The 17412-nt window shown below is 31.7% G+C and overlaps 4 protein-coding genes across 13 annotated transcripts; 2 read left to right on the forward strand and 2 right to left on the reverse strand.

Moving 5' to 3' along the window:
* Positions 1–26: 26 nt before the first annotated feature.
* Bckdha (Branched chain keto acid dehydrogenase E1 subunit alpha) lies at positions 27–2804 on the reverse strand. Of its 2 annotated transcripts, none has more exons than XM_072894777.1 (8): positions 2651–2804; positions 2078–2239; positions 1580–1775; positions 1350–1511; positions 984–1128; positions 694–897; positions 283–546; positions 27–196 (listed from the first exon to the last, which is right to left on the reverse strand). In XM_072894777.1, exons 1-8 carry the CDS (start codon positions 2705–2707, stop codon positions 121–123), a joined length of 1266 nt encoding a protein of 421 aa, XP_072750878.1. In that variant the 5' UTR covers positions 2708–2804; the 3' UTR covers positions 27–120. The 2 variants fall into 2 exon arrangements, with proteins under 2 accessions (XP_072750878.1, XP_072750879.1); XM_072894778.1 differs by having other exon boundaries at positions 2078–2123; positions 2651–2776.
* A 33-nt stretch (positions 2805–2837) lies between these two features.
* LOC140667089 (dnaJ homolog subfamily C member 17) lies at positions 2838–4682 on the forward strand. The gene is made up of 7 exons (XM_072894779.1): positions 2838–3144; positions 3348–3476; positions 3586–3753; positions 3842–4051; positions 4129–4209; positions 4289–4471; positions 4566–4682. Exons 1-7 carry the CDS (start codon positions 3079–3081, stop codon positions 4680–4682), a joined length of 954 nt encoding a protein of 317 aa, XP_072750880.1. The 5' UTR covers positions 2838–3078.
* Positions 4683–4706: 24 nt separating this feature from the next.
* On the reverse strand, positions 4707–9438 carry Dtd (D-aminoacyl-tRNA deacylase). 8 transcript variants are annotated; one of them, XM_072894768.1, is made up of 11 exons: positions 9155–9356; positions 8791–9073; positions 7445–7557; positions 7242–7354; positions 7002–7166; positions 6794–6939; positions 6431–6665; positions 6040–6352; positions 5659–5969; positions 5033–5496; positions 4707–4941 (listed from the first exon to the last, which is right to left on the reverse strand). In XM_072894768.1, exons 3-11 carry the CDS (start codon positions 7512–7514, stop codon positions 4776–4778), a joined length of 1983 nt encoding a protein of 660 aa, XP_072750869.1. In that variant the 5' UTR covers positions 7515–7557; positions 8791–9073; positions 9155–9356; the 3' UTR covers positions 4707–4775. The 8 variants fall into 8 exon arrangements, with proteins under 8 accessions (XP_072750869.1, XP_072750872.1, XP_072750871.1 ...); XM_072894771.1 differs by having other exon boundaries at positions 8791–9014; positions 9151–9356; XM_072894770.1 differs by having other exon boundaries at positions 9151–9356.
* A 37-nt stretch (positions 9439–9475) lies between these two features.
* Positions 9476–17299, forward strand: LOC140667082 (uncharacterized). Of its 2 annotated transcripts, XM_072894761.1 has the most exons (12): positions 9476–10059; positions 10603–11461; positions 11669–11757; positions 11839–12039; positions 12116–12151; positions 12390–12629; positions 12738–12910; positions 13035–13496; positions 13632–13954; positions 14059–14162; positions 14238–15578; positions 15669–17299. In XM_072894761.1, exons 1-12 carry the CDS (start codon positions 9946–9948, stop codon positions 15864–15866), a joined length of 4140 nt encoding a protein of 1379 aa, XP_072750862.1. In that variant the 5' UTR covers positions 9476–9945; the 3' UTR covers positions 15867–17299. The 2 variants fall into 2 exon arrangements, with proteins under 2 accessions (XP_072750862.1, XP_072750863.1); XM_072894762.1 differs by lacking the exon at positions 12116–12151 and having other exon boundaries at positions 9479–10059.
* The last annotated feature ends 113 nt before the right edge of the window (positions 17300–17412 follow it).

The following is a 17412-nucleotide window of genomic DNA, read 5'->3' on the forward strand; positions in this document are numbered from 1 at the left end:
TTTAAAGAATGCTATTGTACAGTAAATTAATTGTATAAGTCTTTATTATTAAAATAGAGAGAGAGAGAGAGATGTATAAAATATCATTTGCATAACAGATCAATTTTCTTTCCTTACTTTTTATGGACGAAACAAATTTAATGGATAATGTTCTTTGAATTCTTCTAGATGTTTTTCCATTAAATTCATTTGTTTTCTGAAATATATCAAGTATTAAAAACGATACCAACAATTACGATTAATATATTTATATGATTAATATATCTATATGTACTACTATACCTGATATGATCAGGAATTTCCTTATAGACATCTGTAAATAATCCCTTCCAATGTGGCTTGGACTTCTTTTCTGCTTCTACAAAGACATGAAGAATTTCCTTTCTAGTGGAATTTATTAATTCTTGCTCCTTTTCTTGACTCCATAATCCAAGTGATTCTAAATAGAAACGGAACTTGGCAAGTGGCGTATGAATGTTCCATTGAGCGAGCTCATCGGCCGATCGATAAGCCATGGAATCATCCGATGTGCTGTGATGTCCGAGTCTAGAAGAGTTTTTATATTGTGTAATTTTATTAATTAAACATAAAAGTTTTACTTTGCAGGAAATATTTCTTCTTTATAGCAAACAAAGGATAAGAGGACAAAGTTTTATATAAAATTATATTGAAGAAGATATATTTCTCTTTTACCTATAAGTCATAGCTTCTATTAAAACGGGTTTCTGTTGTTTTATGCAAAAGTCTCGAGCACTTTTTGTGGCATAATACATGGCGAGCACGTCGTTACCATCTACTCTGAGTGTGTCAATTCCATATGATGGGCCTTTAGCCGCAATACCGTCTCCCTTAAATTGTTCGCAGACTGGTGTGGAAATGGCATATCCGTTATTTCGACTGATTAAAATTAAATTATTGGTCAACTTCTTATTTTATTATGTATATACTTCATAAAGTAGGACTTTACATCATTAAAAAGTTACCAGATGAAAACGATGGGACATGATAGAGTAGCTGCAAAATTGAAAGCTGCATGAGTGTCACCCTCACTCGCCGCACCCTCGCCAAAGTAACAAACCACACATGCATTTCTTTTATCCAATTTAAAAGCATAAGCAGCTCCTGCAGCTGTGGGAATAAAAATTTCTCTGTTAGATTATCTCCTGAAGCAACATTATCTCTTTCTTGGTGCTACTTTGCAAATTTATTAATATTATTAAAACATATGCGCTATATATACACCTTTCTCATTCGCAAAATAGCAATTTAGTTGAATTTCATTTCCAGTTTATATTTTAAATAAAATCTATAAAAACGATATATACATATTTAATTAAATATATAATTACCTTGTGGCAGTTGAGTTGCCAATGGAGATGATATAGTTACGAAATTAAACTCTTTGGAACCATAGTGCACTGGCATTTGCTTGCCTTTGCCATCGTCTTCGCAGTTGCCGTAACATTGATTCATAAACTTCAGTAATGGATATCCACGATACAGTAAAACGCCTATTATATTATACAGAATAACTTTGATGTATATACATAAGAAATGGACATATAGTGCGAGTTCTTACCGGCTTCGCGGTATTGAGCGTAAATCATATCTTCTAGAGTCAAAGCGGCAGCGGAACCGATCTGCACAGCCTCTTCGCCAGTGTTTGTCATGTAAAATGAGATGCGTCCTTGTCTTTGCGATTCATATAAGATCTTATCCATTATATTTATCGTCACCATATTGCGGTAAATTTTCATCAGCTGTGTCTCCTTTAGCTGTAATGAAATGTAAGAATATAATGTTTCATATTTTGATATAATGTCATTTATTATCTAAAATTATATAAGTGACTAATATACTTTCTGAATTTAACATTAGAATATTAAAATCTAAAATCATTAGGCCTAGAATGATATATTATACATATTTAATATTTTTTAAAAATATTATACAAAATAATATCTTTGTGAATTTAAGATAAAACGACATAATTACGATTAATTATATGTCTTTTAGATTTATATCTAATAAATTTAATATTATAATATAAATTAATTTATATTTTTGATAATCAAACCTTTTCATTTTTGGGTAATTCAGTCTTCTCTGAAGGCTCCAAAATCCTGTATATTGGAATAGATTCATAACTTTCTTTATTGACAAACTGAATATTATTAGTAAAAGCATTGTTGATTCCTAAGAATTGTGGTTCATTTGTCATAATGCTGTATTGTTTTACCTAAAAATAATCATAAAATTAAATAAAGAAAAACGAATAAGATATTTAGTATAAATATTCTAAAAAATTAGATATTTATTCATATGCAGCTTTATTTACATAAAATCTTTAAAAAAATCTAATAAGAAATATAAATTTAATAAATAAAAAATATAGATATGTAATTAAATTACTTAAACAGAATTAAATAGAAGAGCATAAATTTTTACTTATTCTCAAATACTATTCTAGAACAATAAAAGAAATGATAAAATATGACCAAGATATTATAGAATGAGTAAAATGATGTAAAATGTTCATTACAAGCATATATGTATATAAATTACATTATAATAAAAATTTATTATTACGCAATAACGAATAAATAAGGAATTTATTTATATGTTAAATTATTTATATTATATATAATACCTGCAATAAAGCGCGTTGAAAGCGTGAAATTCCTCGGAATAGATTCTTGCTGATCATCTTGTCTCATACATTTGATCTCTACTGTAACTATTTGTACATAAGGCTGATAAAGTCTGATAACGCATGTAATGCACGCACACACACACACACATAACACACGCGCGCACCAGATTTCGTGAGAAAGTGTAAACACGTGCACTGACATTAGGCACGTTCCACTTGACGTTAACAATGCTACTTGGATTATTTCATCTTTGTTGTTTACTGACAGTTAAATAAAGACATTATATGTTCGTGAGCATAGCAAACGAGAAATGGAATGCACTCAATAATATATAAATACTGTAGTATTAAATTTATAAATGCGACAAGAGAATTAACCTTGTGAGAGTTTATAGTTTATATTTATTTGTTTTAATATATCAATAATGGATGAAATTACAAAGGATCTTTATGAGATGCTTGGTGTGGAGCAGCAAGCTTCTCTTGCAGAGGTTATTTGCATCTATTTAGAAATATTCATACATATTTTGTAGTGAAATAAAATATTCTTTATACTTGCAAATAATATTACATTAAATTATATATTAGCAGTTTCTAATATATATTTGTATTTTTTTCTCTTTTTTTAATAGGTTTTTATATTTATTGATAGTATTACATTAAATCATATGTAATTGCTTATTCACATTTTTAGATTAAAACAGCATATCGCAAGAAAGCTTTAACTTGCCATCCTGACAAGAATCCTGATAATCCAAGAGCAGTAGAATTATTTCATGAACTTTCAAGAGCACTAGAAATATTAACAGATACAAAAGCTAGAGTGAGTAACTTCTTTAAAGTTTATATCATTATTAAATGTATTTCTTCTTAGACTTCTAGAAAGTCTCGTAACTAATCTAATTTATTAAGATGTATTGTTATGAAACTAGGAAGCATACGATAAAGTTATTGCTGCAAGAAAACAGGCAAAGGAACGCATTAGAGAATTTGATGCCAAGAGAAGAAAGTTCAAGGAAGATTTGGAAGCACGTGAGGAAGCTTATAAGAGGTCGTTAAATCCCACATGTGACACCAAGTCTGATGAGGAACAATTGAAAGTATGCAATCAAATTCTTTAATGTTATAATACTTTTTAGAATATTAGTACTGCAGATCTGTAAAATATATAATTCTTTATATTATTAGGCTGAAATAGAAAGATTGCAAAAGGAAGGATCTAAACAAGTTGAAGAGGAGATAGCCTTTGTACAAAGACAAATTTGGGAGCAACTTCATGGTTCATCAAAGGATTCTAACATAGGAGAGTTTAAAATAAAAATTAGATGGAAGGCACAAGAAGATGATCCAACAAATGGTGGATACAACTATGATAATTTGCATAGAATGTTTTCAAAAGTAAGTAATTATTAATTCTTCAGTTCTAAAATTATAGTTATAGCTTTTAAATATTCTTATTTTCTATTTTTCCACAGTATGGAGATGTAGCAGCTCTTGTTGTATCATCTGCAAAGAAAGGCAGAGCAATAGTTGAATTTGGAGATAAAAGTGCAGCAGTAAGTAAAATACTTGACATAAGAACAATTATGTCATATAATTTTATAACAAACTTCTTCAATAAAATTTTCGTTTCAGGAAACAGCCCTCTCAATAGAAATTGGATTAGTCAAGAACCCACTAATACTTCGTGGTCTATGGGGTACACAGAAACGTTCAAATGCAAATAGTACAAATTTTAATATTGGACAACCTGTTAGTGCAAATTTTAAAAGTAAAATAAATACATCTCTCAGTTTTACTTCTGCACCTGATATATTTGTACGTATTACTTAAATTCACTGTAACAGAAATCAAAATTACTGTTTAATACTGTTATGATAATAATCTTATGTAATATTTTTACATTATATAGACACAGCAGACAAGAATGTCGGATGCAGAGTATGAAAGTTCTGTATTAGCTAATTTAAAAAGAGCAGAGGAACGCAAACGGCTCATAGAAGAATTAAAGACGCAAAAAGAAACTTAATTTTAATATTAAATTACAATTAAGTACTTTGCTTCAATATATTTATTTTTTCTATGTGAGAAATATATATTAATAATAAAAATATTTCTAATATTAATGCTTAATTTTACTAAGCTCATCGGATGTGAAACGCAGCACTGTTGAAATAGCATTTAACATGTGCGATTTACTGGATGCATCATTTGTTGTTAAGTAATTTATGAATACATTTTTCAAGTATTCCAGATTGGCACCTTCTCTTGACTTGCATGCTTCCAGCCTGTAGTACAATTTTTTTTTTAAATTACGTTTGTAAGACTAAAGTAATATATATTTTTCTTATATATTTTTTATTAATATGTAATAGTTACCTAATGATATGTGCTTTCAAAGATTTAGTCTCTTCTTGATGTTGTTCTTTCATATAAAGTATTTCTCTCTGTTGTTCTCTCAATGATGCTTCCAATTCTAAAACCTTTTTTCTTGAAGACGACACTTGCACTTCTTTTCTGGCCAATTCCTGAGTGTAATGCAGTATTGGAGGACTGTCATTCGTCAGTAATCCTGTCACTAAATCGGTAACCGGTTCGATGGTATTCTCGTATCTATTTAGATGTGTCTTAGCTTCTGTTGCAGCAGCAGTCTCTTTGTTAGGTAGGAATGCGCGAAATGACGCTTTTAGAGTCAATATTTCTTTATCTTTTTCCTCCACAAGAGCCATAGATCTTTCTCTTTGCCGAAGTAATTGTTGTTCCAGGGTAGATATTCTATTACGATATTCAATGTCTTTTTGATGTAATGTATGCTCCAGTTTTGAACGTTCTTCTTGAAACAACTAAAAGCATACAATGTAATACATTATTATATTCTAATTTAAAATTATTAAATATATATATATATATATATATATATATATATATATATATATATGTGGAAAGCTTTGTTCAGGAATAAATTTAAATTTTTGAGTTAACTGTTACTAAGGTAAGGTAGTTACCTTTTGTTGAAGATCTAATTGCTCTTGCAAACTTTTTTCTTTATTTAACATTTCATTGTTAATCATACGTATTCTTTCCTCTAAATTGCTATTGTGTACTTTAAGCAAATTTAATTGAGTCTTATCATGATCCTTATCATGTGTCAGAGAGAGATTCTGTCTTTGTTGCTGACCACCACGAATAATATTAGACGACATGTTATATTTATACATCATTTGATGCTTGTAATCCTCAAATTCTTGTAAAAGCGTGTCATACTTTTCCTTGTAATCATAATGTTCATCCCGCAGATTTAAAGTATTCAGTAATGCTAAAAATAAAATAGATAATTTATTTACTTAAATTCTAATCTTATTTCGTATTTTATCATCAATATTTACATTTTACATAAGTTGAATCTTTCTTCTGGTTATCAAGATCCAGCAAGTGAATAAACATAGCCTTTATCTTGGAAATAATTTCCTCTGGCTGGTTATTCGACAATACGGCTTCGTTGTGCTCAGTATTCTGCAAAATAACTAACTGGTCCTTCAATTTTTGAATGGCTAATTGATCCTGTTGTCTCAGTCTGTCGTAGCCCCCAACAATTTCAGAGAGTTCAGCTAATCGAGCCTCCAAAGAGGCCACTCTCGTTTCGTGTATCATTGCTGATCCTCTTGCTTGTTGCTCTGCAGTGGTGGCTCTTTTTTGTTCCTATATCAAAACGAGGTGACTATAATATCCAACGATTAAATATATAATGTACTAATATTTCATTGATTCTTTTTTTACCTCACGAATCGCATTCAAATGTTGCTTTTTCATCACGGCCATCTCCGCTTGTAAAGAAAGAAGAAGCGGAGGTGTTTCCTTTGCCGCTTCTTCGGCCTGTTTAAGTTTGGTCTTGGTGATCTCTAGCTCGGCTTCGAGAATCTTGCATTGTGTTTTATTCGCGAGATGACTCTTCAATTGCCCTTCTAATTGCTCTTTGCTGCGTTGTTCGTCGTATAATAATTTTTGCAGGTCTCTATAAAAGAGCATACTTGATACTTTTTATCATATATTAATGTTATCTGATAATAATTTTTCTTCTTTGCAAGTATGTACAAACAGTATAATTCTATGTAATTACAAAAAATCGAATCATTAACATACTTTATCTTCTTGAGAAAATCAGTGTGTTCTTTTTCCCTCTCGTGTCGCTCCATGATTAATTTGCACTTGACATGTTCGATTTCGGAATGATTAACATTTTGAGCTTTTTTCAATCTCTCTTTTAAATCTTTAATTACTTTCTCACACTGTAAACATTAATATTTGAGTTGAGCAATCACAATAGTAGATGTTAAATTTCTCATCTTACTTCGTCGCGATCACTTCTCAATTGCTTCTTATCAACTTGAAAATTCGCTTCCATTTTCGACTTTTCCGCCGATAAAGTGACCAATTGATTCATTAATATACCCAACTGATTTTTTAATTGCTCCACAGTTTCTGTGTCCTCAGGATCCGTCTGACTTTCACGCGACTAAAATTATAGAGCTTATAAGAATATTAACATTGTAACATCATTGATTTTGTAAAAAAAAAATTATTACTATACCTCTCGTTGATTGACGGATGTATCATTTTTAGGAGTGGATGATTTATTGTCTACTGTTAGTTTATCTATTTTATCTTCTGTATTCTTTGTACCAGGTTCTACAATCTTGTCATCTAAAATGTTTTATTTTTATAACATCAAGTTAAACAGTATAGTAAGATTTTTTAAACAATATATTTATTTATTGGAATAAGCATATATACTTTTTTCATCTTGTTCTTCTGATTTGTTATCCTCATTTTGCACAGCAGTATCCTTCTTTTCAGTTGTCATTGTTGATTGTTAAAAAATGCAGTTACAACTCACTAGCTAGCATCTGAAACAAAAATGGAGAACAAATTTTTATATAATTATTTATTATAATTTATCATTTCATTTTATTAGTCCAGATTTTTGACAAATAAGGAGCTTTATAAATACATATGCTATAAATATCTAATCTATTATATTAGAGTCTATATCTGTCTTATATTTATAATATTAGAGAAGAATTTAAAATTTAATCTTTTTTTTTTTGAAATTTGAAACAAAAACTAGTTTATAATAGTTATATTAGGTTAAATAAACGCTTGTGTGTTATACTTGATGTATAAGTTTATTGAATCATTTATGTGTTATAACATATATATATATGAATATACATATGGATGCTTAATAGATAGATACTTGATTAAAAAACTTTTTCATCTTCTTTATTGTTAAATTTTTCATCATTAGAAAGTGAACTAACTGGGGATTCTATTTCCAATGTTACTGGCCCACTGTTTTGTATGCAAACTTCCATCATTGCGCCAAACTTACCATCTGCATAAGTTTATCAAAAGTAAGTTTTTCTTTAAACTTTTTTGCATTTAATTCACACATATATATACTCTTATAAAATATAAGAATAAAATTACACATTTGTGTTTAATTATCATTGCATTACCTTTCACTAAATCTGGGATATATTTTTTACGTAGTTCAGCAAGAAAATTCATATAAAAAGATTCTGATTCTTGTGCAGGCATAGCTCTATGAAAATCTAACTTATTTCCTTTCAAAACATGATATAACGTAAACTGACTAATGCACAATATTTCATATTTCTTATCCGTTACACTGGCACCCCATTTTTTACCCTTGTCGCCATCAAAAAGTTTGGTATTCAATATTTTTCTCACTCTATGACATAGAAATTTATGTTGAAGAATTATATGTTCTTACTCATACATGTGCATAGATAATATATTATTACATGTATTCCATATCTACCACTCCATCACCTTTCTTTATACCAATTAATACACACAGTCCATTTCCAATACTACTAATAACTTCTCCGTCAACTGAAAAATTATACTTGAGTCTTATTATTGTTAAGTGATACCATTACATCCGTAAATATAATCTGTATGTAAATTACAAATATTTCTCAAAAGACTTTTCATGGTACATCATAAATTTCTTCTTGTCACACGGGAAAAATTTATATAAACCTTTAATTATTTGAATACATATCGATATATACTCTTGGTGGAAAATACGTCCAACCTAAAGGAAGCTTTACCTGAAACCGAAGCCTTCGATACTCGTTGTATTACTGCTTTCATTTCGTAAAGTCAATCGCAATATCCGTAGAGTCAATCAAATGTTATATCTATGTTGATAAATATTTTTTTTCTCTGAATTTGCAACGTGCAATTATTACAGCTGCACAGCATGCACACGAATACGATCGTAATTTACAAGGCAGGGGTTCTCAAAACGTACTGTCATTTGCGGATTATGCGGCTGAGAATTATATATATATGTATATGTATCACAAAAAGTTCGATGGAAAAATATAATTCCTAACAAAACATAGCAATATTTATACTTTCACGTCAAGTGCGATTAATTAATACAAATAAATTGTATAAAAATATACTCGCAACTTATGTAATTCCAATTAATCCCGATTAATTTATTCGTACATGAAGCCTCGCTTATTTAGTTGCAAATGCATCTCGTTCCTCGTAAATATATACTTATATATTATCGATACATGATAATGATATAATTTATAGCAAATATACGGTGAACAAACGATCGCGTGTTAGCGCCAAGCGGAGGCGCTAAATGGGCGGTTTATCGAGTCGCGCGTGGTCGCGCTCTAGTGATAACTGGTGATAAAATCATCGGCGACGACCAATGGCAGGCGAGGGAGCCCATTTCCGCGTATATACGAGCCTCCTACGGTACTGTTCCGCTGCGTACGTCGGACTTTACGCGACCGATTGTTTACAAGCGCGCGAGCCGCGGTCCTTCCTCTCGCTTCGTCTCGTCTCTCGTCTCGCGTCTCCGCAGTCCGCAGTCTCGTGTACGCGCGCAGTGGCGTATGTAAATAATAATCGTGCACGCTTGCCCGTGCTCGTGTGTCCGCGTCGCAGTATCCGCAGTGGCCGCCCGTCCCGCGTCCCGTCAATTCCCGCGTGATCCCGAGGGATGTGCGCGTCGCGACGCGTCGTACCCCCCGTCGTACTGGTCGTCGCGCGCGTCGTATACGACGCGGGCCCCGCCGCCGCGGCGTATTATCGTGTGTACACTACCGTGACCCACTTGTTGCGTCTAGGTTATGACGTTATAAACAAAAATATGCTGCGCACAATAGACGCGTCCGTCGTCAGTCGCGTCGCGTGCCGTCGTTCGTCGTGAGGTTCGTCGCGCTACCCGGCACCAGGGCATGGAGGCGGGTCCGGGCCTGAGCCTGTTTCAGGGCTCCGAAAGCATACAGCTGAATACGCAAAGGCTCGAGGAAGATGAGGAGCAGGAGGATAAAAAGCGACGTGAGGGAGAGGTAATGTGCCACGCTTTTTTTTTCCCTCCGTAAAATTGCCGTTGAACGCGCTTACGAGTTTTGTTTTACAATGTAGGAGAGAAAATTTGTATGTGTATAGAAACTTTTCTACGTAGAATTTTCTTGTGTGTAGAGAAAAAGAAAAGTTTTACAATGTATTATTATATTTTACAAAAACAGGTGGAAAATAATATATCCAAGTCCACATGTTATAATAAAATTTTACTTGAATTTTTTTCATACTCTGTTATTTTCTATGCTAGGAAAACAATACACAAAATCGACTGTGTAGAGTTTTTCTTATCAATTTTATTATTGTATTTTTTGGAAGAACAGGATATGGAAAAGAGCATATTAAATTTTTATTATGTAAGATTCTGTTGCAAAAAAATGACAGAAGAAAAAAAGAAACTATATATATATATATATATAATTGTATATAGTCTTTTTTTCTCTTTTGAAGAATTTTGAACGTTGTGTGTTTTGATAAGAAATGAAATTTTATAAAAACACGTATAAATTTTACTATAATTGTTCTTTCAGCTCCAGGCTCTCATGACAACAGCATTCGATGACTTGGAAAATGATGATGATGGTAGTTCTGTTGATAGTAGTCACTATCAAGATGATAGTATCAGAGACACTGATTGCACAAATACAGCAGTCAACTCTGGCCTGGAATTGGATACACCTGCCAAAGGTCAGGGAACATTGCAGAAGGAGTTTAATGTTTATAATCGAGAGGAGAATATGAATAAGTATGATGAAAATGTGATAACAAATCACATATCTGACTCCGAAATCGGTGGGACCGTGCAAACCGATTTCGATTTGTACAGACGAACGGGGACGCCGTACGTCAACAATAGATTCAATGACAACAGCAATAGCATGCTGGAGACGTCGTATGAATTATCAAGACCACCGGCCGGATATCGCAAGATGCATCCGCAGTCGGTTGAAGAGTGCACGGTCGGCGAAAATTATCCCTATAATTACGAAACACCAGCCAATCATTACAATACTCATGTACCCAAGAAATACTCCAACAATGGTTTTACCAATGTGTATGAAAATAATGTACAAAGTAAGCAGATTCACGAATTTGGTGGAGGCGACAACGCTACCTCGGATCACCTGAATCATTGCTATAAGACTAGTCCAAATGGCAGGTCAATAGATGATGATGTAGCGTACAAAGAGGCAGAGTATAATAGCAAGGAACAACTCGAAGTATTGTATAATGTCAAATTAAGAGAGATCGATCGTTTGATGGATGAGCTCCAACAATTACAATTAGAAAAAGAGGATGAAAAGAACCAAATGACCAAGAAAGTGATGCTGTTACAAGCGGAAATCGACAGAATTAATATCTCTAGGACTCAAGCGCAACATGCACTTGGTAAGAATGAAGGAAGCTACATAATTATTTGGAGCCTTAAGCAAAAGATATTAGTGTTAATAGTATTAATATTAATATTAATATTAGTATTAATATTAGTATTAATATTAATAATCAGCATTAACAATATCAAACAATCCATATATAATCAAAATGGACCTTCATTATCTTTAACAATACAAAATCAGACTGGACTAATTTTTGTAGTTAATGCCAAGGCTGAAATAACTGGTCTACAAATGCAAATGGAATCTCTGAAAGAGAAAAATACAGTGTTGGAGAAGACGAATCAAAACGTAAAATATATATTTGCATTTTATTTCAATTAAGTTTTGTAAGATTAAATCTTGTAATGTCTATAATATTATTTTTTACAGATAACAGAAGAACTGAATATTGCGAGAGACTCTGTCATAGATTTGCAACAGAAGATTGCTGTACTGGAAAGAGCACAGATGTTGCAAACAAATGATAAGACACAAGAAAAGTTTTTGAAACAGGCGCAGGAAAAACACGCAGTAGAAATGAAAAATATGCAGACTCAAATAGATGTCCTTACAGACAAATTAAATGTCAAGGTATTGTCATACTTTTTATTTAAACTATTTTTCATATTTTCTATATATATTTTCTCTATAATTATATTTGCCATAGCTGCTCAATATGGACACCGGCAACAATAATATTTGGGCAAGTCATTATTGATTATTTTTTATTTTGTAATTGCAGAATATATACTTTTCATTTAGCTTATTTTTTAATATAATTTATTTATTTATTTAAATGCACAGAAAAATAATTAATATGTATGCCTAACAATTATACATTTTTAACACAATAAACGTGATATTTTATTTTTTAGATATTACTTTGCACATTTATAATGTTAATATATTTAATTTGTTTTATTATCTTTTTTTTTTAATAGGAGACATCATGTGTCACTCTTGAACATAAATTGGAAGATGCTCGAAGAGCGCATGAGGCTCTCATGGTAGAGAAAGGTGATACAATGAATCGATTGGCGCAAGCATTGGAAGAAAGTCAAGCTCAATGCCGTAATCTTATGGCCACGAATAGCGCTCAACAAGTAATGCAGTTACAAGCGCAAGTGAAAATGTTGACTCAAGAAAAGGAAGAGCTGCATAAAATTGTACAAGAATTGCAGGTAATTTATAAGTTTTTATGTCAAATTTGCTCTTTGATTATCCAGAGGTGTTACTAATTATAAGAAATTAATTTAGAGATGAGATTTTCATTATATAATTATTTGTAGAACAAATTGGAGGTGGTCAAGGGTGACATAGCGCAATACGATTCGTTATTGACCACAGCTTTGGATGACGAATCCGATTCAATTAGACAGATGAAATTAGGTGAACTTCATAATAAGTCAAAATCGAAACCGGTTGATGATATTACAAATAAATTGAGAGGCGAACTGCAAAGGTAAAATATATAGATTTTATTCATTTTGTCCCTATATATAAATGTATATTTCTCTCGTTTAAATCTTAATTATTAAATATTATGTATTTATTCCTGATATATATGCAATGTTACTTTTGTTCAGATGTTTGGCTGGTCAAGCTGTAAAAAGAAAGGAAATAAATCGTTTAGAGAACACTCTGTCACAGAAGGAAAAAGAATTAAACAAAGCTGTGACTTTAGCTGAAACGTGTCGACAGGAAGCGGCGCGGTATGCTAAGCGAGTTAACGAATTGGAGCAAGAACTGAAATCTGTATTAACAGACGAGGCCATGAAAGCAAATGCTAGGATACAGAAACTGTCGGATCATTTAAATGATGTAAGAAAACAGAACGAATTGTTGCATAATGAGAAAATTAATATAGAACAAAAATTAGAAGAGGCTTTAGCTGTTAATCAAGAGAAACTTAATAAAATGCATCAAGAGACTATGGAACAACAAGAAAAAGAAGTTATTGATGAATATAATAAAGAATACTTGGAGATACATGCTAAAGCCGTAGAGAGAGTGAAACAAGAAGCACAAATGGAAATAGTACAATTGTCGTAAGTATTTAGTATATATGAAGTAGTTAATTTGATAGTTTCTGAACATTTTTGAATAATTTAATAAAAGCGTTATTTAATAAATATCACAAGGATATGTATGTATATGCACAAATGAAATTTTTATTTTTCCAGTGTACAATTGGAGCAAACGCAAAAAGAGTTAAGTCGCGTGAAAGAATTGTATATAGATGTATGTGGAACAAAGGAGCAATTAATAAATGAGCATAAAAATGAAATTAAATCATTAAAGAGTAAATATAATTTAATTGAATCACATCACAAAGATGTGGAAAAATTGGAGAATGAACTGCAAACGCAGATTAAACTTTGTAATAAACTGACTGGAGAATGCGAAGATTTCAGAAGCAAAATAATCGAGTTGGAAAAAGATCTTATATATGAAAAAAGAAAAAAGGAGGATTATATGAAAAAGATACATTCGGAAATAGAACGAGGTAAGTATTGAATATTATAAAATAAGAAATAAAATATAGAAAGCATTATGTCTACAATAATTTAAAAAAAAATTATTTTAATTTAATCAATATTCCATTTCAAGCAAAAGAAGAAGCGTTACATGAACTAAGAAATGCGCACCCGAATCAAGAAATAAGTTTTCTTCTACCAGATCATTGCTCCGAACATTTAGAAAAAATTAATCAGGTATAACTGAATTCTTACAAATTTTTTAAATGTTTCTTATGCTTTTGCGAATAATGTTGTTCTATTCTATTACAGCTGGAGGAAGATTGCAAGCGCTTAGAGGAGAAGCTTCAAGTGGCCGTGCAAGAGCAGAAAAAATTATCTGATTATCAAACTGAATTGGACGATGCTAGATTGAAAATAGCGCAAATGGAAATCTCGCAGGAATCGTGGAAAAAGAAATATGAAAAAGTTATCAATGAGAGAAAGGATCTTCTTGCAAAAGTCTCCAAATTAGATCTAGAATTGTCGAATCTAAAACGTACTGCAAAGTTCGAAGACTCGGACGATGTGAAACTGAAGATCGCTCGGTTTCAAACGGAGAACGAGACACTGAAACGTCAGTGTGATAATCTACTTAGCGAAAGTAACACTTATAAGAAGAAAATTTCTGAACTGGAAACAGAGCTTTTCGATACAAGGAAAAAAATTAACAATTTTGAGGGAAAATTGCGCAGAAGTGGCGACATTACACTAAATTCGAAGAATGAATTAGAGAAGGAGCTCTCTTGTTACAAAGATTTGGTTGTGCAATTATCAAGGTTAAGTAATTCAAAAGAAGATCTCGTCAATGATTCTGCTACATTGGAACAGAGAATACAACAGCTTGAACAAGATATACGAAGCAAGGACGAAAAACTGAACAGGCTACTGAAAGATTTTGAAAAAATCAAAGATGAGAGAGATCAGTTGGTAATGAAATTGCGAAATCAAGCTAAACAATTCGAACAATATGTCAAGAGCCAGAATAAAGTCTCCACAGAATTGAATTTGTCTCCTCGTAGCACGAGCGATAGTACAGATTTTCAAAAAATGAAGGAGATCATGGCGAAAGAGGTACGAGAAGGGATGGAACAGAAGGTTGCGAAAGAGCTTAGAGGAATTGAGGAGCGCAATCTCGAGAAGAGGAAGGAATTGGAGGAAAAATACAAAACTATCTTCTCAGAATGGCAAACGAAATACAATGAGAAGAGTCAAGAAGTGATAAGTTTGCAAAAGGAAATAATGGCAGAGAAACTAAAAGTCAGTCAGATTAGTCAAATTATAAGAAGTAAACTGGAAACTTGCAACCAAGAATTACAAGCACGAAAGCTTCAAATCGAAAAACTGGAAGCAGATTTGAAGCAAAAGGAGAACGAAGTTGAAGAGGATAGAACCATGATGACTCAGATGATGACCGGATGGGCTGCTGAGCTCAAAGAGAGTCAAGCCAAGGAGAAGGAGAAGGATGGGGAGATAGAAAAGCTGAAGTCCACCGAGGAGAAACTAAGTGATGAAATCAAGACGTTGAAAGATAAAGAGAAACACATGAAGAGTGATATAAATATGTTGAAGCACAAATATCAGAGAGCAAAACAGACTGCGACCAATTATAAGGTGAGTAGAACATTTGCTAAATTATTTTCCATTTTATAACAATTTTATATGATACGATCATGCACGAAAAGTTATATATTTGGATTTTAGAATTATGCGGAGAAGCAGTCACAGTTTTTGTCAGGTGAATGCAAACGTCTCGAAGAGGGATACAAAAAGGCCATGAATGAAGTACAACAAAACTTTTCGGCGTACAACGATAAGTACGCCGCAAAAGTCAAGAAACTTGAGAATCAGTATACAGAGAAAAAAGAACAAATACAACTGCAGTACAAAGATAAATGTTGAAGTACGTATTAAGTATTTTCTAAATATATGCAATATAACTTTTTGTTTCTAGCTAAGATAAATGTAGTTACAGAGGCTAGATTTCTTCTTTGTCTGTAATGTAAAACACTTTATTGTACAACACCTTATTAGCAGAGTTTTATGTTAGGGGGACCAATATATATATACATATAAGTTAAAAATTGATATAATATCTATCTCCCGGTAGAGTTATCATGTTTGCTTGCCAATCTCAATTCACGACAAAGCGGCGAACGTTAATTGTAGCTTTATAGCTATAAACATCTGAAGTACAATTATATGATTAATTGTCCAAGTATTCTAACTGGATAACGTTTATACACATTATTAGTTGATACGACAAATGTACGAATAGCAAGAAACCGTTTTTACCAATACACACACACACACATATATATATTAACCAATATATATTATACCACAGACAACACACACAAATTTAATAACTCGTTTATATTTTAATTAAGACGAAACGCGATCTGATAAGCTCACAAACAAAAAAGGAAAAGCTTTAGTCACGTGTTTACGCCGAGCATTATTATGACATAATATGCAAGACTGGATCTCTATTGGATCTTTCTCTCTTTTTTTTTTCTCTTATGAAAATAAGTGATAAAGAGGGAAAATCAAAATATATAGCCATTAAGAAAAACGTTAATTTTCACTCCATGCAGGAAATTAAAGTACTGTTCCAATATAATTCTCTCTCATCTCTCTGTCAAAGTTTATCTTTGAATATTAGGAATTCGTTTACATTTTATACGCATGTCGCGCTAGAAAAGATAATCAGATAATCTCTATTAAGATTGTACAAAGTATATAACTTTTACAATATAGGATTTTACATATAAAAATTCTTGTAACTAAACGAAAAATCTGAATTGTAGAATTAAAGATTTTTTAATGCGTTAAGCAGCAGGACTGAATAACAAAGATCTACATTATCTTTAGTCTTAAGTGACTTAATGTGTATATTTAAGTAATTATAACGATAATCTTTTGAACGAAGTATCGACGGCGTTCGTCTTTCTTCTTTAAATTGAAAATTTGACGAAACGTCTAATCGAACGAATAAGACGCCATAATTCAATCGACGGACTTACAATTTTTGTAATTTGCTTATTTTATTATGCAATTGTGTGCAATCTCAGAAACGATGGCCAATCATATATCGTATCGGCTTATAAGAGTATAATATAAATTAAATAAAACCTTGTATATCTCTAGATGTGAAGATTTTGGTAAGATTGTTCGATACATCGCGTACACCGTATGTTTAAATAGACAAGATTAATTTACCAGTGTTATCACTGGATATAGAGAAGTATTATTAATATTAGTTATTGTATTTTTGTATATGTAGAGTGAATTAATTTATTTTTTGTAATAAAGAATTTATGTCACTGTCGAAATGCGTTTTGTTAGATTATTATTTTTTATCTTATTCTCCACGATCATAATTACAATCTCTGATGCATGGATGTGTGTCTATATATTTGAAATAAATATAAAAGATAAACTAATA

Source organism: Anoplolepis gracilipes, chromosome 6 (genome assembly GCF_047496725.1).
Source record: "Anoplolepis gracilipes chromosome 6, ASM4749672v1, whole genome shotgun sequence".
NCBI lineage: Eukaryota > Metazoa > Arthropoda > Insecta > Hymenoptera > Formicidae > Anoplolepis > Anoplolepis gracilipes.